General features: G+C 34.3%; 4 protein-coding genes and 1 long non-coding RNA gene across 6 annotated transcripts; 4 read left to right on the forward strand and 1 right to left on the reverse strand.

Moving 5' to 3' along the window:
* Positions 1-1343: 1343 nt before the first annotated feature.
* LOC113005810 lies at positions 1344-3625 on the forward strand. Its single transcript, XM_026141695.2, has 2 exons — positions 1344-2148; positions 3390-3625. Exons 1-2 carry the CDS (start codon positions 1865-1867, stop codon positions 3484-3486), a joined length of 381 nt encoding a protein of 126 aa, XP_025997480.1. The 5' UTR covers positions 1344-1864; the 3' UTR covers positions 3487-3625.
* Positions 3626-9825: 6200 nt separating this feature from the next.
* On the forward strand, positions 9826-12828 carry LOC120358742. Its single transcript, XM_039453986.1, has 2 exons — positions 9826-10977; positions 12606-12828. Exons 1-2 carry the CDS (start codon positions 10718-10720, stop codon positions 12826-12828), a joined length of 483 nt encoding a protein of 160 aa, XP_039309920.1. The 5' UTR covers positions 9826-10717.
* A 29-nt stretch (positions 12829-12857) lies between these two features.
* Positions 12858-13419, forward strand: LOC120358840. Its single transcript, XR_005575715.1, has 2 exons — positions 12858-13014; positions 13127-13419. It is a non-coding gene; the product is annotated as an uncharacterized LOC120358840 (long non-coding RNA).
* Positions 13420-17557: 4138 nt separating this feature from the next.
* On the forward strand, positions 17558-20189 carry LOC105204906 (protein ANTAGONIST OF LIKE HETEROCHROMATIN PROTEIN 1). 2 transcript variants are annotated; one of them, XM_026140479.2, is made up of 4 exons: positions 17558-18513; positions 18621-18760; positions 18841-19402; positions 19590-20189. In XM_026140479.2, the coding sequence occupies exons 1-4, from the start codon at positions 18320-18322 to the stop codon at positions 19972-19974; spliced, it is 1281 nt and encodes a 426-aa protein (XP_025996264.2). In that variant the 5' UTR covers positions 17558-18319; the 3' UTR covers positions 19975-20189. The 2 variants fall into 2 exon arrangements, with proteins under 2 accessions (XP_025996264.2, XP_039310339.1); XM_039454405.1 differs by having other exon boundaries at positions 18841-19197; positions 19590-19849.
* LOC105198956 lies at positions 20149-23242 on the reverse strand. The gene is made up of 4 exons (XM_039454407.1): positions 22503-23242; positions 21818-22002; positions 21264-21604; positions 20149-21045 (listed from the first exon to the last, which is right to left on the reverse strand). Exons 2-4 carry the CDS (start codon positions 21984-21986, stop codon positions 20590-20592), a joined length of 966 nt encoding a protein of 321 aa, XP_039310341.1. The 5' UTR covers positions 21987-22002; positions 22503-23242; the 3' UTR covers positions 20149-20589.
* Positions 23243-23313: the final 71 nt, after the last annotated feature.

Raw genomic sequence — 23313 nt, forward strand, 5'->3', positions numbered from 1 at the left:
TGCGGAAATACTGAATTTTTTATACATTATTATCTTTTATCACTTTTGCAATAACTGCCGTGTACCTACTTGCCCCGTGTACCAACTAGCCCCGGTCTCCCCTATGTTTACATTTGAATATTGTAACGACCTCGCTTCGCGCACGGACGGGGATCGGACGAGAACGAGGGCGCGAAGAGTCGCCGAATGAATTAGACTCGGTTTTAGGCTTAATAATTAATGATGTTTATGAAATAAATATAAGCGTAATAAATGAGAACAGAAAAGATATCAATCGGATAGTAAGCAAAACGGATAGAAATAATACCATGATAAAAAGTAATCTAAGCGCGCGGACGGACAGAAGTGACAATGTCCCAGATAGCAATGCATTCTTAGCACAAAAAGAGAAATACTTACTGATCACAAGTTTCTCTTTAGTTGCAATCACTTTGTTATATCGCAGACGCTAATTTCTTTGTATAAGACTATTTGAAGGCAACTGTTTCTCAGGCAACTGAAGGACAATAGTTTACGGAACTTATTAGTAGTATAATTGATTAAAATTATATTTTTAATCCATTCTCTTTTGATAATGTGATTTCCACATGTTGATAACGGGCAAGTAAACCCAAAACGTACATATAAAAACTCTTCGTTACAATTACATTTCTACATCAACATTTATAAATTATCGCTCTTTTTTGATCTCTTAACAAATTGACCTTAAATATTTAAGTTATTTTATATTAAATGAATAAAAAATAAATCATTTTTAAATTAGCTTTTAAATAAATAAAAAAATATGTTGAATGAATGTTACTTATTTTTTTTTTTAATAAATTTTAAAATAAATAATATTGAAAAATAAATAGTTTAAATAAACACTAAATAAATACAATTTTACAGATAAATAATAAGTACAAAAATTAACATTAATTAAATTTAAAAAACGTTTACTGAGAAAATTTTCTCACATGTAAAATCTTTCACGAAAAATAAATACTTAAAAAATATTAAATAAATCTTAAAAAGATATTAAGTATACGTTAAATAAACATTTACCGAAATTATGTTTGAATAATTAATAGCGAATAAATATTTACACCGTGTTAAATAAACGTTAAAAAAATGTTTTCTATAGTTATTTTCTCAAATTAATAATTAATGACAATTAAATATTTATAAAATGGTAAATTAATGATTAAAAAATGTTTACTTAAACCATTTGATTAATTAAATAATTTATGAAAAATAAATACTTAAATAATATTAAATTAACATTTAATAAACATTTCAAAAAAATCATTATTTTAAATAAACGTTTAATGAAAAAATAAATAAATAAATGTTAAATAAATATATTTTCCCAGGTTGAGGAAATAAATGAAAAATAAACATTTAAAAAACATTTTAGTTTCATATCGCGTCACGCTTCGCGCTACTTTTGCAAACTCCACGCATGCGCGTGTGAGACCAGTGAGACAAATCAGACAAATTTGCATGGCAACACTCAAGTTGTCTTTTGTTCTCTCGTTATATGGTCGCATACGCCGGTCGCGGAATACGCAGTTCAGTTCGTGATACAGTGTGGGGTCGTTTTGTGTTTGAACGTTTTTTGAAAAAAAGGATCCACTTGGTAAGTACAGTTAAATATCTACTTTCTAAATTTGTCTTCCTTGAACTTTCTACAAAATATTCTCTCTTTTGTAAAAAGTCACTTGACATAGTCTATAGTGCCCATATACCCAGCAATCTTCTATAATTTGTACACATTCTTCTGTTCTATTTCTAGATTTTCATCATTGGACATATCACGTAGACCTATTCTCTAACTCGCTAGCGACAATCCGGTATTGTTAGTGTCGTTGCGCATTTTTTTACCATGACATGTATAATATCTACGCAACGACGCTGTAACGATATTGAATTGTCGCTAAAGAGTTACAGAATAGGCCTACAAGAGCTACTGCCGGGATTCTTATGGACTGCAAAGGCCAGTAATAAAATAATTATTGCAAATACACACACTAATAAAGTATTCGGATATCACGAGCAGTTGTGTGTGTGTGTGTGCGTGTACGAAAAGGAGACGGGGGATCGACCCTTGAAACTAACAGAGAGGAAGGGCATGCCGGAGCATTACGTCGCATGCGAGAAGGAGAGAAGGTATATATGTATATATAACTCATTATGTATATTTGTTATTAGTCGTATTGGGGATTTTCTTTCTTTATTGTATTAATAAAATGGGATCTATTTCATTAATAAAACGTTTTTTAAAGGTTTTTTAAACGTTTATTGCAATGAAAGATGTTCAGAACCAAATGTATTCAATCGTAGAATTTATTCTATATATATTGTATTTTAGCATGTATCGCATAAATTTTCAAAAGTGATAACTGTTTGATTGAAAATTATATTTCTGTTCCTCGCACTAATTATTAAGGTAATATTGACACTGATACTTGTAAATATCTTTGAAGTTGTCTTTCATCTCTATTTGTCTCCCGTCACGGTCAAATCCGAGGATTCTGTTATTCTTTTCACAAGCATCTCTGCCCGTTAATTTGCTCATTTCCGAAGCAAACAAGTTTCGCGCCAAGGTGCGCGCGAAGGAGAGTCAACGAACATCGATATTTTCCAAACACCGATTTGAACGGTACGCGCTCGTTCGTTCAAATCGGTACCTCTCATCAGGAGGGCCGCTTGGCCAATAATCTTCATTTCAGGAACAATTCGCTCCTCCCGACTCTCCTTCGCGGAGCACCGTTTTTCCGGGGTTCGTGCTATCGTTCGAGAGCCCGACGCCTCAGAAGCGAGAGAAACGCGATCGATTCATACTTTTTTCTGCAAAAGTGACCGCGCGAACGGAATCAGACTTCTCTATATCGATACCGAACATTTATAGTGCACTCGATCCGATCTATCAGTAACAATAGAAAAGTTGTGACAAGTTGTAATAAACACGTTGTGAGAACCGACAAAACTGTACATTCAGTGCATCCTTGATCACCTGTCATCCGTTCCTGCAATCGAGCGCTGAGTCGCTCAGTTATCTCTTGTTCGCGTGTGTCGTCGTCGCTCCCTCGCGCTCTCTCTCTCCTTGTCGTTCGCGGTATTGCTGTCTTTCGCGCTCTCAACGCTCGCTAGCAGTATCGCACGAATTCAAAATTCACAGCTCCCGCGTTCTCTCTCTGAGAAAAACCGGCTTCCAGTGCTCGTTCGTCAAATCCTAAATCAACGAAACCGAGTCCACTGAACAAAAGAAAAACGTTTAAAAAATTTTTATAAAACGTTAGCCTGTTGATTTCGGATCATGTACTATTTTGTGATAGCTATATAGCTATGGTACGCGTCTACCCAGCAATTTTTTACAATTTCTATACATTCTTCTCTTCTACTTCCAGATTTTCGTCATTGGATATATCATTGCATGTTGCTTCGTATCGCATCACGCTAGTGTGCAGAAGCCATTGGATTCTTACAGACTGCAAGGGCTTGTGATAAAGTAATCACACACACTATTAAAGTATTCGGATTTCACGAGCGACTGTGTGTATGCGTGTACGAAAAGGAGTCGAGGGATCGACTCTCGAAATAACCAATTTTTCTAAGGAAAAATTATTTGTTGCACCAAGTCATCGCATTAGTAAGTATATCGTATACGTTCTGTTCGTACCTTATATTATGATTAAATTTTGGAACGCAATTATAGATTATAATACGTTAGATATTATTTGAAATTAGGTGGTCCATTCCGAATTATTGCGAATTGCGCATCCAATGTTTCAAAGTTATGTTTTTCTGAATCTAACAAATGCAATGACACACCAATCGCTTCATACGCACAATTTGTGACTCATTCATTTATTATATTTTTCTGCCAACTTATTTTATTCTTTATCGAAAATATTATGTAATGTTGAATTTTTCAATACAAACAATTATTAATGAAATGTGTCATTAATCAATAAGTCAATTTATTTATACGATGTCGTATAATTTTCTACTTTTGAAGATATATAGGAAAATTTAAAACAAAATCAGAGTTTTGAGACAATATGCTCTAAAAATTATTTCAAAAATTATAAGTGATAAATTCGCAGATTCAAATAATTCATAAATTTGTAGTCATTTTCATATAAATTCCGAGATTGTCATAAGATTTTTCTAAACTTCTTAGTATTTTCCTGCATGTTTCAGAATTTTTCACTTTTGAAATATTTCAGAGAAATCATTTAAACAGAAATTTCAGAATAAAAATTTTTTTGCGGGTTCAATATTTTTACATTAAAAATTATGTCAATAATTAGGATTAAACTTTTGTAATTATTATTAAAAATATTTTATATATTTTTTTTTGTTGGAACTATATTCGTGTGGTACTTCCGAAACAGCAATGTTAAAAATTTCACAGTGACACAGCAAATTTTTAATTGCTATGTTAGAAACGCTGTACAAGTGTATTTCCAAGGTAAAACGCTAATTCAATGTTCCCTGGAAAATTAAATGATTTGATTTGTCCAGAGACTTTCATACTTCATAATGAAAATTCTGAAAATCTATGAATGTCTTAGAAATTTTTTTAAATACATATAAACATGAAAGAATCTGTCGAAATAATCATAGATAAGAGCAATACGAATTAATTAAATGAGACACATCCATAAATAATAATAGTAAATAGTTTTATGAATGTTCGGATAATAATATTTGGTGTCTAATTTAATTAATTTAATTAATTCAGAATATTATTGAATTGTTTAAAGAAATTAAATGAATACCTTAATTAATATAAAATTTATTTTATTATTAATTGAATATTACAACACATGGCTTGAATTTCAATATAATTTTTTATCAATTACATATTTTTTTACATAATAAAGTTTATTTTACATAATAAAGTTTATTTTATGTATTATATATTACAATGTTTATGAAATTAATATTATACAAAAAATAGCTTAGTGTATACAATATACATGTATTTTATGATAGTGCACGTATTATATAATGAAAAGTGACAACTGCAAACTTAGATAGAAAATATAAGTTTTGACGTTATATACTAGAAAAGAAAGAGGTAAAAGAAATAACGATAATAAAAAAAATTGATTTGCGGATAATTTTTATTAATTTATTAATTTTTTACTTATCTATCAATCGCAATGTGTTCAATGCATTTGAATTAGATTTTTTATAACTTTTATTATTCATTCTTTAAAATAGTTCTTTTATCATCCGCATTATTATTATTAATATCATTTATTTTGGTAATTCACTACACGGAAACCAGTTTCAATCACTTTGACCCTGAGATACGTTGTCAGCCATTTTTGACCTTGAAAAGGTTTTATCTGTTGCTCGTTATTTATTAAAAAGTTTTTAACAAAAAAGTTTATGGCATAAACAGTTAATGTATAGTTTTATTCAGCCAATCCCAACTTATGACTGATGTTGATTAACATTAATCTTCAGGGAGTTCAAGGTCATTAAATTTTATTTACTGTTCTATATGGAATATGATTTTCTACACAAAGCGACACCATCCCACACTTCCTTCTGTCTACAGGGCAAAATAAGATCTTTAACAACGTACCGCATAAATTTTAAACTTTCCATGCGAGATATAAGGTCATCTTACTGATCAGGAAAAGTTTAGTCATTATCATCACATCTCGCGTGTAAAATCGAAAACTCATGTAAAACAGAACATTATAAACGTCGTTGCATCCTATAAGGAGCCTACAGGCAGAGAAAGGTTTGCAATGGACCTTGCTTCGCATGGAAAGTTGAAATTTTTGGAAATATTACCAATGTTTTATTGTTATTTTAATAATAATGTTATAAGAAATAGTGATAATTAATAAAATTATAGACATACATTTATAATATTAACTTTATTTGTTAATTTTTTAACAAACAACGAGTTTCACTTAAAACTTGACTTGCAGGTCACTCAAAGTTATGATCTTAACAATATATGTCAAGGTCAAAGTGATCGAGCTTATTTGTTATAGTGCATAATTACTCATAGTGAATAATTATCTTTATTTCTATTATTCAATTTGCAGTTCATCTATAAATGTATTAGGAGTATAAATAAGTTTCCGCCGTTTTTTATCAAAAATTGGGCATTTATTGTGAAAGAACGGTACCTAATGTTTTATTCGAAGTATTGTCCATCGCTAGCCACTACTTTTTCCCATCTTTCTGGCAGCATACGGATACCGCGTCGGAAGAACGCTTCATCCTTTGAAGCTATCCACAAATCGACCCAATTTTTTGTATCTTTATATGATGTGAAGTGTTGCTCAGACAGGCCATGCGCCATCGATCGAAACAGGTAGTAATCAGAAGGAACAATGTCTGGTGAATACGGCGGGTGGGGTAAAACTTCCCAATTGAGTGTTTCCAGGTAGGTTTTGACCGGCGCCGCAACATATGGACGAGCATTATCATGCAGAAGAATGACTTTGTCATGTCTGGAGTAGTAGTGGGCACCTTTTTCCTTGAGTACTCGGCTCAATCTCATCAATTGTGTTCGGTAGAGAGCCCCAGTAATGGTTTCATTCGGTTTGAGCAACTCATAATACACGACACCAAGCTGATCCCACCAAATACACAACATGAGCTTTTTCCATGAATGTTCGGCTTGGCTGTCGATGTTGAAGCATGGTGGTCCCCATGATTTCTTCTTCTTTGGGTTATCGTAGTGGATTCATTTTTCATCACCAGTGACTATACGATGCAAAAAAACTCTTTCGTTTATGCCTGGCAAGCAGTATTTCACATGTGAAAAATCGGCGTTCAACGTTTCTCGGCTTCAGTTCATATGGAACCCAGTTTCCTTGTTTTTGAATCATTCCCAATGATTTTAAGCGATGTGAAATTGCTGGTTGAGTCACTCCTAATGTAAGTGCAAGTGCTTCTTGCGTTTGGCACGAATCTTCATCTAATAATGTTTCCAATTCCGCGTCTTCGTACACTTTCGGCCTTCCGCTACGTTCTTTGTCTTCGACGTCAAATTCACCGTTCTTAAACTTGTGAAACCACTCACGGCAACTTCTCTCACTTAAGGCAGCCTCACCATATGCTTCTACAAGCAATCGATGCGCCTCGGCTGCAAATTTCTTCAAATTAAAGAAGTAAATCAAAAGCTCCCGCAAATGACGCTTATTCGGCTCAAAACTCGACATTTTCGTACGAAAAAAGATATATGATGCTGATACAAAATCGCTAATATTTTAAGGTTATGTTATTGCCAGATGTCCTACCTTACGATATAACGTTTTACAACAGACAATTTCAACCATAACATACTAGTGGCGTTATTTTTTGTGAAACGGCGGAAACTTATTTATACTCCTAATAATTGTTCAACAATGATGCGATTTCAAATGTACACTGAAAAATCGTGCTTCTACAAGCTTTTTCATGCGGTATCGAAAAGGCAACAGAGATCGAGAATAGCACGTCAACAGAAACAAGCATTAAAGAAAGCAGTTACTGTTACACAATCACTTTCGATAGATGTTAATTTGGTTACACATGTGAACGCTTTACAAGAAAGCGAATCAACAAATTATCGTTCCTGACAATTTTATTATTTCAAATGTAAATTACTTCAAAAAAGAGAGACTAAAACCAGTTGTACAGGTTTTATCTAATAGTCAAACTCCTAATTTATTTGATAGTGGATTAAAATTTTGTAATAAATGTGATGAAGTCACTTTTCAAAGAAACTTAGCATCAATTCTGGTTGATGCATATCACGTTCTTGGTAATCGCATTTTAAATGTTTTAAGAACTCATCATTGTCTGACATTTTTGCCTAAAAATATTCGAACGATTCTATAAAATAGAACCGGGTGAATATTTGCACATTGGGGTACAAACATGTTTAGTCCGAAGCCTTGAAAAAGTAATTTTTTTTACAATTCTTGAAGTTCTCGAAATTGATTTTAGCACGGATGGCGCTCAATTACATCGAAGTGGTCGACACGATATTTGGCCAATTCAGTGTATAATTGCTAATATTGATACATCTACTCCAGAAATTGTAGGATTGTATAAAGGTCCAAAAAAACCGCATACGGAAAAGTTTTTCAAGTAGGTTGTTTTCGATTTTCATGAAATTTTTAACAAGAGCGGTATCATCTATAAAAATAAAAAATTTCCAGTACGCTTCCGATGCTTTATAGCAGATGCGCCAGCAAGAGCTTTCATTATAGGGCATAAAAGTCACCGTTCTTTTTTTCCATGTTATAAATGTAAAGTAACTGGATCAACAATTGGAAAGTACATGGTTCTTAAAGGTATTAATCATATTCCTTGAAAAAATGAAGATTATATACGACAAACTGACGATGAACATCATGATTGTTCCAGTCCTTTATCTCAATTACCGTTTAATTTGGTTACTAATGTTATTTTCGATTCTATGCATATGTGTTACCTGGAAATAAGGAAAAAATTACTTTTGACATAGTTATGTGGTTCTTATACAAAAAATACAAAACTATCAGGTGTTGAAATGAATGTAATTTCAACTAGATTAAAGGTTTTGTCAAAGTACTGTCCATGCGAATTTGCACGACGCATCGAATCGCTTGATGGCTGTGATCAATTCAAAGCTACTCAATGGTGTCAAATATTGTTATATGTCGGAATAGTTTGTTTCAAAGACGTTGTAAAAGATTATATTTATTATCATTTTTTACTTTTTTATGTTTCTGTGCGTATTTTAGTATCTAGTGTTTATAACTCGAATAATAATCTTATTTTTTGCGAAATGGGTATAAAACAATTTGTCTTACTTTCTGAAGACATTTATGGATCAACGTTTTTATCGTATAATATACATGGCATTCTTCATTTAATTGAAGATGTATACCGATTTGGCCCTTGCGATAGTTCCTCATTATTTCTATACGAAAACAACATGATGGCTTTTAGAAAAATGTGTATTGAAAATCACACCTTTCCTTGCAACAAGTTGCTGTAAGGCGTGCAGAAGAAGAATATTGCAGACAACAAAATAAATTACCCAATGATATCATATCAAAGTATGGAAAAAACATGAACAAGGGCCATTATTAAATGCTGACAATGCTTTTGAAACTGTTACTCAATATAAGTTTCTACAAATTTTACGTATGACCATTGGTTGTTGTTTGCGTGACGACTGCTGTATTTCGTCTGATTCAACTATATGTTGTGTACAGAATATTTTACGTACAGGAAATAATTATTATATTATTGTAAAAAAATTTCTTCATGCAGAAGATTTTTATTCTACTGGAATTGGTTCATCATTAGTTGGTATTTACAAGTTCTGAGTTATCTAATGATTATGACATTGTTCCTTTGAAAAGTATAAAATCTAAATGTTATAAAATGCCTTATTGGACTTGTCTCTCTAACGATGAAGTAATGCAATATGATTTAATCAAAGATAAGTTTGTCGTTGCGGTTATGGAATAATTTATTTTTAAAAATAAGGTGTAACTGAATTGCTGTCCAAAGTGTTTGTATTGATGATTATATCAATTTTTATCACCAAAACTTATACGGGTAACATATTTTTACATCAAACAATAAACGGTTAGTAACTGTGAGAAACATAATTTTACACTGCATGCAAAAGAAATATGTGTGTATTTCCCAAATGTGGAACGCATATTAGAATCGAAAGTAATGGAAATATGTTTTTTACTCCAAAATATTATTTTAAATTTTCAATTTAAATTTTAAGCATGATTTATTGCTCTTTTATTATTTTTGTGTAACAAGTATCTCGTTTTTTATTCACTCTGCATGTTGTTTACTCTTACATTTCGAAAATATGGCAATGCTGTGCTTAAATAAAATCGAGACATACAATATTGCATCACTGAACTTTTGTGAGAATTGAGATTGAGTGAAGATCTCTTTGTAACTTTACAATAAAAATAGAATATATGGAGCATTGAACAGAAAAAGCTTTTTTCGAATCTTTCTCTGTTTTCTTTGCAACCTCATAAAATGATTTTTTGATGGAGTAATGGGTTTTCATATTTGGGAAATATTTGTACTACAACATGAGTGATTTAATTACTTTTTAACTGTGGATTAAATATAAATATATTTATTCATCTTTTTGACTTTTTAAGTGTTTTCGCTTATTTTCAGATCCACTAACAGGCCAAAAAGATTAGCGAATAAGCCACGTAGATATAAAACTACTTCAAGTGAAGACAAAATAAAAAAGAAAAAACATAAACCTTTTGATGAATTGAAGATTAAAAAGAAAGTGTTTCAAAGTATACAAAATATTTCTGATAATTTGAAGTTACACAATACGACATGTGCGTCAATTTGTGTTAATGGAAATGCTACCATTACAAAACCACGTATAATTGAGGATCGTATTTACAGTTCTGGAGATGCTCTACATTACATACAATCAGGAAAAGAATAAATCATCATATACTCCAATACCACTTAATGGACCAAAACTTTACAATCAAGATATATATATAATGTACAAAATAAGCAAAATTATGAAAAAATGCAACCCAAAAATGTTACGATCGAAAATTCATGCCATATACAAAAGGAAAATACGCAACAATTATTGTAACCTTACGAAAATAATTTGGAACGTATATTCATCCGTGAAGCTTGTAAAACTGCATCCGAAACTTATATTACACACACAAATAGAGAAAATTTAGAACTACATAATGAAATGTATACATTTACAAATGATCAATTTCTTCAACGTAATGACTCAAATGATATTCAAGAATTAGTTATTCTATCATCATTTCCACCATCAGTTATTCCACGGCCGATTGATCCGCCTCAAATACAATCTTCAAATACTGCAGCGCCATCAATTAATCCACGACCGATTGAACCAGTTCAAATACTTCCAAATATAGCACCAGCAATAGAACAAAATGTCCAGTTATATGATTTACTCAACGAAGTAAAACATGAAATACAGTAAGTAATCAAAATATTAAATAACAAATAAAAACATGTATATTGCATATTCAAATTCATTCTCTTTAATACAATGAATGATTTCATAACATAAAAGACATATACGAGGTGTGATCAAAAAGTAAGGTGACTTTTCATTTTTATAAAAAAATATTCATTTTTTCATCCAAAATTATGTTATCCCCTTCAAAATAATCCCCCTCTGATACAATGCATTTGTGCCAGTGCTTTTTGCAGTCGTCAAAACATTTCTGAAATGCACTTTTCTGTATTGCCTTGAGCTCCTCCAGCGATGCAGCCTTAATCTCCTCAATCGTTGCAAATTTTCGTCCTTTCATAGGCCTTTTCAATTTTGGGAAGAGGAAAAAGTCGCAGGGGGCCAAGTCTAGTGAATACGGTAGCTGAGGCATGATGATAGTATTAGCCAAAAAAGTACTCACTAGTAACGACGTGTGCGCAGGTGCATTATCATGGTGCAGAATCCATGAATTTTCTTTCCACACTTCCGGACGTTTTTTTCTTATTGATTCACGCAAACGCCGCATAACCTCAAGGTAATACTCCTTGTTTACCGTACGACCTTGTGGTAGGAATTCTTGATGCACAACGCTGTGGTAATCAAAGAAAACTGTGAGCAAAACCTTCACAGTCGAACGAACTTGGCGTGCCTTTTTCGGTCTTGGCTCTCCTGGGCTGTTCCACTGGGATGATTGGGCTTTGGTTTCGACGTCATAACCATATACCCATGTTTCGTCACCAGTTATAACCCTTTTGAGCATATCAGGATCATCATTGACGTCGTTCAACATGTCTTGGGCGATGTTCATGCAACGCTGCTTCTGATCAAAATTAAGCAGTTTTGGAACGAATTTCGCTGACACACGTGTCATACCCAAAACATTCGTTAAAATTGATTGGCATGAGCCAAACGATATGTTAAGATCATCAGCTATTTCTCTAATCGTGATTCGACGATTTTTCAACAATTTCTTTCACTTCCTGAACATTTTCGTCGGTTTTTGACGTGCTGGGGCGTCCAGAGCGAGGTTCATCGTTAACATTTTCTCGGCCCTCTTGGAATAACTTATACCATTTATAAACATTTTTTTTGCTCAAAGTTGACTCACCGTACGCCACTGTCAACATTTCAAGAGTTTTTGAACACTTAATACCATTTTTTACACAAAAATTAATACAAACTCTCTGCTCCATTATTTTCAACAGCAAAAAATCGCCGAGCACGCAAACACGAGTCTAACCTTTATGCCTCTTACATAAGTAAGAGGCATAAAGGTTAGACTCGTGTTTGCGTGCTCGGCGATTTTTTGCTGTTGAAAATAATGGAGCAGAGAGGTTGTATTAATTTTTGTGTAAAAAATGGTATTAAGTGTTACATAAACCTCTTACATAAACATGCTATATAGTCAAAACTGTGAACATATGATCGTGACGAGTGTACCAACACAAAAAAAAAATTTTGAAATTAGAGTGTACAGAGCGCGCAAAATTCAAAAAGTCACCTTACTTTTTGATTACACCTCGTATAATATTGGCACACACACGCATACACACACATGAAGATTTGAAATATATATTAATGATTATAATGTTGAATTAATTAATTTCAGATCAATAAATGAACGATTGAATACTATTGAACATAAAATAGAGTTAAACGTTTTAAATGCAATGCCAATGAAACCGCTACTTCTTCCTTTTTCTACAAAAGAAGCAATACAAATGTTTCAGAAAGATATCGCCGTCTATCAGGATGTTGTAAATATTTTATCAAATTATTTTAGTACAAACAATGAAGGATTAAAATATATTTTTACACATTATATATTATAGTACGATTTTTATCTTCTTGGTAGGTTCATTATTTTAAGTTTTTAAATTGTATTACACTGAAAGACAGCGTCCATCAGTGTATAAAAGATACGTTAACAACTGAATTGGCGGACAAATTTACATGGTGGGGAAAAAAGGATAAAAAATTTCCCTTTTACAATATAGTTTTATCCCAAGCAATTTATCGTAAGTATACATTTCTTATTCCATTTTCAATATTACGCAATATTAATTGTTTAACTAATTGCAAATTTGTTACCGTTTTGTGTATTAATTTTTTTTTGTTTTGTTTTTAAAGAAGCTGTAGCGACAAATCGATATTATCCAAAGCCAACAAGAGAAGGATTTCAAAGAGAGGTTGTCGGGTCGTTAAAAATAGCCAAACAACGAATTATAAATTCCAGGAGTAGACATCCAGGATTACCAGGAAACCGATGAAGGTTAGAAGAAGCTGCAAATGCATTGTATAATGAAGATGCTAATCATGATTTGCAAGCCAATAGGTTACTACAAAACAATAATAAACGCGAAATGGAGGACTCAAGCGATGACAGCGATAATTCTTCATCGTCAAATCTTGATAAAAAATAATAATTCTCTTCTCTCATCACTGTACCTTTCTCCACTTCTCTTGTATCCTCTAAAAGTTATATTTTTCATATATTTATAAAGATAGATTTTATATCATTGTTTTAGTTTATACGTTTTCGTACGTACTTCTACGTGTTTATGTTAGTTCAACTGACAATAAACATTTAATACTCTAATAAGTTAAATTAATAAGTTTGCGCTCAGTGACAAAAGTTTACACAGTATTCCGGTAAAACTGAATTTTTATTGAATGTTCTGTACATTAAATAGATTATGCAATAAATTATATTTCAGATATGTAGATTGATGAAATATATATATATATATATATATATGTATATAATGTATATGCGTGTATATTTTCATGATAGAACTGATCATTAGCGTTGGAATAAATAAAATAAACATTTATTCTATTCGTCATTTAATTTTCTTAATAGTCTGAGTACTCTTATAAAATAAATTTACAAAGTAGAACAAATATATATATTGTCACGCACTTGTCAATAACATTTTTTCCTTTGTTTTTTGATATCATTAGGATCATATATCTATTATAGAAATGAGTTATCCATCTTAGTTTTTATATTATAATTTAATAAATAATTTAATAAATAATTTAATAAAAGAAAAGTTAAAAAATTTAAATTAACAATTAAGCTTGTGCTTATACACACACACACACACACACACACACACACACACACGCACGCACGCACGCACGCACACACGTACGCACGCACGCACACACACACACACACACACACACACACACACACAATATATGTATTTTGTTCCGCTTTATAATTTTATTCATATAATAATAATTTGTTAAGTATTAATTATCTAAGCAAGCACCAAGTTACATGTAATACAAATATTAGTTATAATTTTCTACTCAACAATGTAACTATTATATAACGCACTCGTTATACATAACAGTTACATTGTTGAGTGGAAAATTACAACAAACATTTGTACTATATGAATTTGTAGTGTTTGCTAAGGTTAGAGGTTAACTCTTTTTAATGATAGTTTCTTTTATATTGCTATCAGATTGCTAGCAAATTTGGTTTTATGTGGAAAGTGTTTCTATCATATTGCCGTATGATTGTCTTAAGTTATAAAACAAGAGGGAAATTGTTTCCCTCCGGTTGTGCACAGTCGTTTCTGGCATACATTGCCGGCAAAATCATAAGCAAAAGCGGAAACCGCTTTCCTCAATAAAGATGGAAACTTAGGCAATAACATTTTTAGCAAATTGATCGCAACATGAAGGAAACTTGCTATCTGGGGTGTTTTTCGCGGATCGACTGTGTACAGTTTATTTACGACGCACCTGTGTCGCGAGACGCGTTTTCCGGAACGGCGTCGAGCTCGTTTCTCGGAATTTTGATGTCACGGCTCTCCAAAACGGTGGCCTTGTTGTCGCAGCCGTGAAATCATTTCGTGGCGCGGCGCGTAGTGCGGTAGAGCGGAGCGCGGCGCGTACACGGATCTGTGCGTTTCGAAGTTCGATTGCGCGCAGCCCGTCGCAAGGCGGTTGATACCGCTGATGGAATCGTTGAGTGGCACTACCCCATGCCAAGTGCGCTTGATGAAGGTACGGAGGACCGTACCACAGTATATCCAGTAGCGCAACTCCCTGTTGGCACCTTTGATCTTAGCGAAATTGAACTGCACATGCGCGAGCTAAGTAGGTAACCAATCATAGATCTGCTCTTTGGTGTTGCACCAAAATGTTGTATCTCGCTTTCACCAAACTTGAAATATATATCTATTTCATTTTAAGTACAACGGCTGTTCCATTGTTATCCTTTTACCATTTCTCTCTCTTTTTCAAACGTATTATTTGCAAGTTGGTTGTTATATTTAATATATAAATTAAATAAAAACGATATAAATAAGTAGTTAATCACGCAATATACTATATAAACAATAAAAAATATGTAAATAAAGAAAAGATACATAACAAAGGCAAAATATATATACAATTCAACAAATAACGATAAAAAAGAAAGTGTGTGTGTATGTGTGTATGTGTGCGTGCGTGGGTGCGTGCGTGCGTGCGTGCGTGCGTGCGTGCGTGTGTGTGTGTGTGTGTGTGTGTGTATGTGTGTGTGTGTATATACGAGGTGTGTTCAAAAAGTATCGCGAATTTTGAATTTTCGCGGGTTACGTATATTCGAATTTCGATTTTTTTGTGGCGTTATGTTGGTACTCATGTCTCTCACTTATGCCGACAAGCTTGGCCATTTTGAATGTTCACTTAATTGTTGACAGCTGCTTTGCTTGCACGTGTTTTGGATCGTCTTCGATTTTTACCTATTCAAAAAAATGGATCAAAGAACCTGTATCAAATTTTGTGTGAAAAACGAAATTAAGTGCGCGGATGCATTCCGAATGTTGACTGTGGCATACGGAGAAGCTACCTTGGACCGAAGCAACGTTTATCGGTGGTACAAAATGTTCTCAGAAGGCCGAGAAGATGTGAACGACGAAGAGCGTGCCGGACGCCCGAGCACTTCAACAACAGACGAAAAAATTAATGAAGTGGAGAAAATGGTATTGGCCAATCGTCGAATCACCGTTAGAGAAGTTGCTGAGGACCTAAACATATCGATTGGCTCGTGCCATTCGATTTTTATCAATGATTTGGGCATGAGACGGGTCGCCGCGAAATTCGTACCAAAATTGCTCAATTGCGACCAAAAACAGCATCGCATGAACATTGCTAATGAGATGTTGGACTCTGTCCGCGACGACCCAAATTTGCTCCAGAGGGTCATAACTGGTGACGAATCGTGGGTTTATGGTTATGACGTGGAAACCAAAGCTCAATCATCTCAATGGAAGCTGCCGCACGAACCAAGACCGAAAAAAGCGCGCCAAGTTCGGTCGAATGTGAAAGTTTTGCTGACAGTTTTCTTCGATTGCAGGGGCGTGGTGCATCATGAGTTCTTGCCACAGGGTAGAACGGTCAATAAGGAATATTACCTGCAAGTTATGCGCAATTTGCGCGAAGCAATCCGCCAGAAACGCCCGGATTTGTGGAAGAACAAAAATTGGTTTTTGCACCACGATAACGCCCCTGCTCACACATTGTTGCTTGTGCGCGACTTTTTGGCCAAAAACAACACACTAATGATGCCGCAGCCACCGTATTCCCCAGATCTGGCCCCCTGTGACTTTTTCTTGTTCCCTAAACTGAAGAGGCCCATGAAAGAACGACGTTACGCTACGCTTGACGAGATAAAGACGGCATCGAAGGAGGAGCTGAACAAGATAAAAAAAAATGATTTTTTGAAGTGCTTCGAAGATTGGAAAAACCGTTGACACAAGTGTATAATATCTCATGGGGATTACTTTGAAGGGGACAAAATAGATATTCATGAATAAATAAATAATTTTTGAAAAAACACAAAATTCGCGATACTTTTTGAACACACCTCGTATATATATTGTGACGTGGCAGTTTTATCTGCCTCGCCACTTCGTCCTCCGCCTAAGCGTAGAGCGAGGAGGCGCGTACGACCGGGCCGGGCACTCAACGAGAGAGCGAAATCTCCGGCGGGACTGCGTTGCGTGTTATTTTATTTATTCATTCGCGGCTTCTTGCATCGCGGACACCTCGACAAACGCCGCCGAAGGATCAGCAGCGACAGGAAAGGGAGACGGACCGCGACAGGAAAGGGAGAGGGCGATCGTCCAGGGCCGGCGCACAGGAAAACGCCGACGGAGAGGAGGACGAGACCAGACGTGGCGACAGATAAGCGCCACGCAAAGGAGGCTCGCGAGTGGCACAGCTGATGGACAGGCTGGGGCGGACGAACGGCCAGGACCAGGGCCGTCGAATGCCGGCTGTCCATCGAGGAGGGTAGCGGCGAAGAGTCGCCGCTGGAGAAATTCTGCTGCTGTCGTCCGCGAGGACGGCAAGAACGACGAGGATGTCGAATGCCAACGGGGACCGCACGACACCTGCGGAGACCCGACACTGCGCTGCCGTGACGTCACGGTTAGATAAGGGCGGCCGCTGATAGGCCGCGCCGCTAGGCGCAAGGATATCGCGCACCCTGTGGGAGGGGTAGCGCTCATCGATCGCGCATCGAACGCGATCCTCTCAGCTTTTGCGTGCGACCCGGCGTTCGGCGTACACGCTGCGTTAGAGAGCGAGCGAGTGCGAGATATCGGTCCCCGTTATCGGTGGCTATCGAAAAGATCGGCGAGAGTGTCCGGCCTGGCGAGCGCGTCCAGTGGAGGATCCCCAAAGGACCCGCGGGACCAAGAGGAGGACCAGAGTCGTCGTCGAGGTGACCCTCTAACAATCGTGTAAAGCCACGGGCTGTCGGTGTCGACCGGCTCGCGCTCTGAGGTGGAGCCATTAGGTTCGTGTGCGAGTGCGTCCGCCGCGTGACGATTGAACGCACCTTGCTTCTTAGTGTTTGGCTGGCTCTCCGCCTCAAGCACGAGACCTCGTCGGGGCACCCAGCTGTCGGCTGCCGCGTGGGGTTGAGCCGTCCCGCCGCAGAAGCTCGCGGACGACCGGCTTCCCGGGAAGCAGCAAAGCCCTCGCGCACGTGCGTGAGTCGTGTTAAGCCGGTATCAGACTACGCATTGGAGATTGAGATTAAAGATTGAAGATTGGAGATTGTTCAATCACATTACGATATTACAATTAATAATATGACTACGTTCAGAAAATAATTCAGTTCAGTGAGATCTCAGTGATTCTTAACATGATTGGTTCTTTTCTGGATCTAAGTTTAAAAACCAATCATAATAAAGAATAATGGAGCTGTTTTGCTGAACACATCAAAGTATCAAGAAACAACCATAACCTGCCATACTTAAACCATTTATATATTCTGATGTATCCAGCAAGTGTCTCAAGAGGAAAAAAATGTTACATTTTGCTAGAATAAAGAAGAGAAAGCTAATTGCTGCTCTTTTATCATTAATAATAACGGAAGAAGAAGAAACACGAAATGATCGTCGTATATGGACACATCCATATCTTTTAAGAAGGAAAAATAGGGGCATGCATCATAATCTTTTTATGGAATTAGCTTTTGAAGATCCAGAAAGATTTAGACGGTATACAATACAATTAATAAGTTATTCCTTTAATTTGTATTGCGATAAGTTTTTGATATGCTAAGTAGTTCATATTATTTTAAATGAATGCAGAATTCATATTACAGATGCCTTCGAATGAATGTTATTTTATTTGAAAACTTGTTACGAAAAGTAACTCCGTTAATAAAAAAACAGGATACAGTTTTAAGACAAAGCATTCCTCCCTGTGAAAGGCTATCTCTCACTCTACGACATCTTGCAACGGGTAATTTGAAACTTTTTAGACTTTAAATGCATACGTTAATAATAAAAGTTTAAGTATTTAAAATGCGTTTTTATTTTTAGGAGAAAGTCAAGAATCCCTTCGTCTTTCATTTCGAATTGGTCAGAGTACCATTTCAGGTATTATTAAAGAAGTTTGTGCTGCCATTATTCATGTACTTCAAGAAGAATATCTTAGAATGCCATCATGTGAAGATGAGTGGAAGGTTGTAGCTATGGACTTTGGTCATCGTTGGAACTTTTATAATTGTATTGGAGCCATGGATGCCAAACATTTTAAGATTGATCCACCATTACAATCAGGCTCATTATATTATAATTACAAAGACACTTTTTCTGTCGTTTTATTAGCTGTTGTGGATGCACAGCTTAGATTTATATACGTCGATGTTGGCACAAATGGCAGAATAAGTGACACAGGTATATGGAATAAATGCAGTTTAAAGGCCCACCTGGATGATAATAGTCTAAATGTTCCTGAACCAATATCTTTGCCTAACACAAATAAAAAATTTCCATTTGTATTGGTTGGAGATGAAGGCTTTCCATTAAGCACTAAAGTTTTAATACCTTATCCACGAGATATATGCAGTGGAAGAAAAAATAAAAGAATATTTAACTATAGGTAATTTTTATATAAATCTTCAGGTAACAAGTTGTTACCTGAAGATCAGGTTACATCAAAATAACATAATAATATTTTGACATCAAAATGATAAGTAACGTTAGCTTGCTACCTGGATAAAAACTAATTAAATAATTATTTTTAATAAATTATTATATTTATTTCCAAAAATTATTTTTGGTTATAGATTATCCAGAGCGCGACGTTGTTCTGAAAATGCTTTTGGAGTCTTGGGAGCAAGATTTCAAATTTTTAGATCAGCAATGCGTTATGATCCTGATGACGCTTCAAAAATTATATTAACTTGCTGCTGTTTACATAATATGTTGAGAAGTGAAGTAATGGGAAGACAAATGTATACGCCTCCTGCCTTTCTTGATGAAGAAGACGAATTTATGTACAGATTTCAACCAGGAGAATGGCGGCAAGAGCCTGCTCTTGGAATGATAAATTTGAGAAATCAAGGAGGCAATCGTCATGCTAATACTGCTTTACAATTAAGAGATAAATGGTGTGATTATTTTAATGCAGAAGGAGCTATTCCATGGCAAGACCATATGATTGATAATTAGTAATCGTTAAAAAATATTTATTTTGCTATAAAGTAATTTGTGACAAGTTTCTGGTTTTACATATCAACAGCACGTTTTAATACATACGTAATTATATAAGTATATCTACTATATAAGTATATCTATTAATAAAAAATTTGTAACATCTATTATGACTTCTTGTACAAGAAACAAAACAAAGTAAATAATAAAGTATAAGTATTTTATATACAAAATACTTATCAAACATATTTTTCTACTATAACCTTTTATGTCATATATATAATACTCATCTAAAAACTAAAACTTATTTTTGCATTGCAACTTTGGTGTTATACATAATACACATTTAAAAACTAAAACTTATTTTTGCATCACCCCGTTAGTATCATATATAATACTTATCTAAAAACTATAACTCATTTTTGCACCACAACTTTGGTATCATATATAATACTTTTCTCTAAACCAAAATTTATTTTTGTATTACAATTTTTTGCATTACATGTCATAAACAAATAAAAATTATAATTTATTATTTTAAAAATATTAATAAAATATTTGAATATTAAGCTATCTTAAAACCAAAATATAAGACAGTAATAAAATAGATGAAAATATATGCAATAAAAACAATTAATAATTTGCAAGACATTTCATAATCTCATGTTCACATTGTTTACGAGATTGAGAGTTCATTTCCCGTAATCTTGCTGCTATAAAGACTCCAAAATATTCTGCTGAATCATTTTCGGACGTAGGTTGATTCATCGCTTTAATGACTTCAAGTGCCTCTTCTGCTACTGATTCCTTTCTTCTTTTAGCTGTTCCTCTTTTTATATACATATTTTCTTTGTTACATGTAGATTTTAAATTTGCTGATTTTAAACTTGCAGAAGAATGTACAGTTGCTGGTTGCTTTACTGCAGGCAATAAGCCAGATGAACTACTTAACTGAGACTCATCGTAAGAAGGCAATAAACTTGACAAATTATTTGTACTAGAGCAAGATGAAACTGATGTAGATGCACTAAAGCTATCTGAATTGATGTAGATTTCATGTTTTGGAACATCAGTAGGGATATACAATTTCTAAAATCAAATATTATCTGATAGTAAATTATATTAATAATTAAAAAAGAAATTATACTCACTGTACTAATAATTTTTAAAATCATGTGCGTGTGTGTGTGTGTGTATAATCTTTTATTTTAAATATACGTTAAATACATTTTTATTATAAGAAAAAAATTTATAATTTATAAAGAATAGTCTATAAAATTTTATTCAGATTTGTAATAAATCCTCACCTGTGTATCATGTAAATAAAGTTGTGCCGTATCTACAACATCATCTTCTAGATATTCAATATTTTCGTAAAATTCTGTTGTTTCCTTAGTGGCAATATTATCTGTTAAAAGTTCTGTTTTGTCAGAATGTGAAATATTTAAAGGCATTTGTAAATTGGATGAACTTTCTGCCTGAATACATGATTTTGTTAAAAATTTTAATTTGTCATACATAACCCATTTAGGTTTATATATTTCTTCAGGACTTTTTCCACTACATCTTCTTTTCGATTCACGTTCTTTTCGAAGATTTGTCATAAAAGTATGCTTCATACTAGTAAAACGATGTTGTACCATGTCAGCTGTAAAATATAAAAGATGCAAAATAGATTGAATGGCATACTTTATTACACTATAAAGAATTATCTTCATAAATAATTACATAAAAACAATTTCTGCTTGGTACATATTTTCAGTAAAATATATATTTAAAAAATATATATGAAAAGCATATTATATATATATTTCAAAAAATTAATATATATAATAAAATATTAATATAAAAATATTATTACCGTTAAAAAATGGACCTAATATTTGAGCTATTTGATGCCACTGATTATATTTTAAATCAGCTCTTTTGTATGCTTCGCAGCTCACATCCCATAGCATTGGTCGTCTCTCAACTTCAAATATTAACCTATTTTCCCTTTCACTAGTCCAAATTTCCGTTTTTGGAGGCATTTTGTCAATTGCTCTTCTATACACAAATATCTTATTTATCAATTGTATCAATTCAGTAAATTTCTGCATTACAATTAATTGTAATTTTATTCAAATAGCATACATAATATCCCAAGCAGAAAAGGGAGTCACCACGACGTCAAAATGATGTCAAAGTGACTGCATAATGATCATTAAAAGTCACTTTTCAATCAATTACGATTCATTTTGATGTCGTTTTGACACAATTGTAAATCACTTTGATGTCATTTTGACTTGTTCTGCTTGGGATGTACCATATTATATACAAAAAAATTTTCCCCGGAGAATTAGTTTGGAATGTTACAGTTTTAAAAAATAATAGATTAGTAAATAAACTTGAAAAATAAACTAGCAAAATGTAATAACATAAAAATATAATCTATTCTGTTAAATAATAAAATAAAAAACTTTTTATTCTTTAAAGAAAAGTAAACTAGCATAAAAATATATTATACAAAAGATAATTTATTAAATTTTATTTATAATAAAACCTACCAGTATCATGTAATTGTAAATAAATTTGTTTATGCACACTTAACCTTTCTTCTGTATGTTGTCACATTATATCACATGACTAAAGAATCGCCAAGTTATTGGCTAACATTGCGATTAAAGATTGAGAAAATAGACTGAGCTCTATTTCCAATCTGTAATCTCAATCTTTACTTTCTGTATTCTGATTGGTCAAAATCCAATCTCCAATACGCAATCTTAATGCAATCCCAATCTCCAATGCGTAGTCTGATACGGGCTTTACGGCCGTGCTCATACGGCCGCCCGAGATATCGGTGACTTGGTGTATCGCGCGTGTTCTATTAACTTTGTAGTGCAGTTCCGGCGACTGCGTTGTCGTCGACGCGAATCTTTTACTGTACGCACTTGTGTCTCAGAACTACGTGGCGCGCCTTAGCGGAGGCTCTACGTTCGCGTTTTTGCCGCGCCGGTCAGAGCGCGCGTGATTGGCTGCCGCGCTTCGCGCGGGACCAGTCGTCGTGATCGGCGCGTGTAGCGTAATTATGGTCTGAGTGGAAATAATTCCTGCGTCCGACTTATTAATTTCTTTTTGTCAATGCCTTATCTCTTTGTCTTTCTTTCTTACGCTAACCGCTATTCTTTTTTGTTCTTATCTTATTGTAAGCCGTCTCGATTATGCATTGCAATACAGGTGTTCTCTATCTGTTATATCGGCCTGACTTTACTTAATTTCTCGCCTACCCGTCGTCTCCCGTAAGAGAGCCGCTTCGTCCCTGTCTCCACTACCCCGCCCCTCTACCGGTTAGAGGAGCTAGCTGGCCGCGTGCGAGCG

Source organism: Solenopsis invicta, chromosome 10, assembly GCF_016802725.1.
Source record: "Solenopsis invicta isolate M01_SB chromosome 10, UNIL_Sinv_3.0, whole genome shotgun sequence".
Taxonomy (NCBI): Eukaryota; Metazoa; Arthropoda; class Insecta; order Hymenoptera; family Formicidae; genus Solenopsis; species Solenopsis invicta.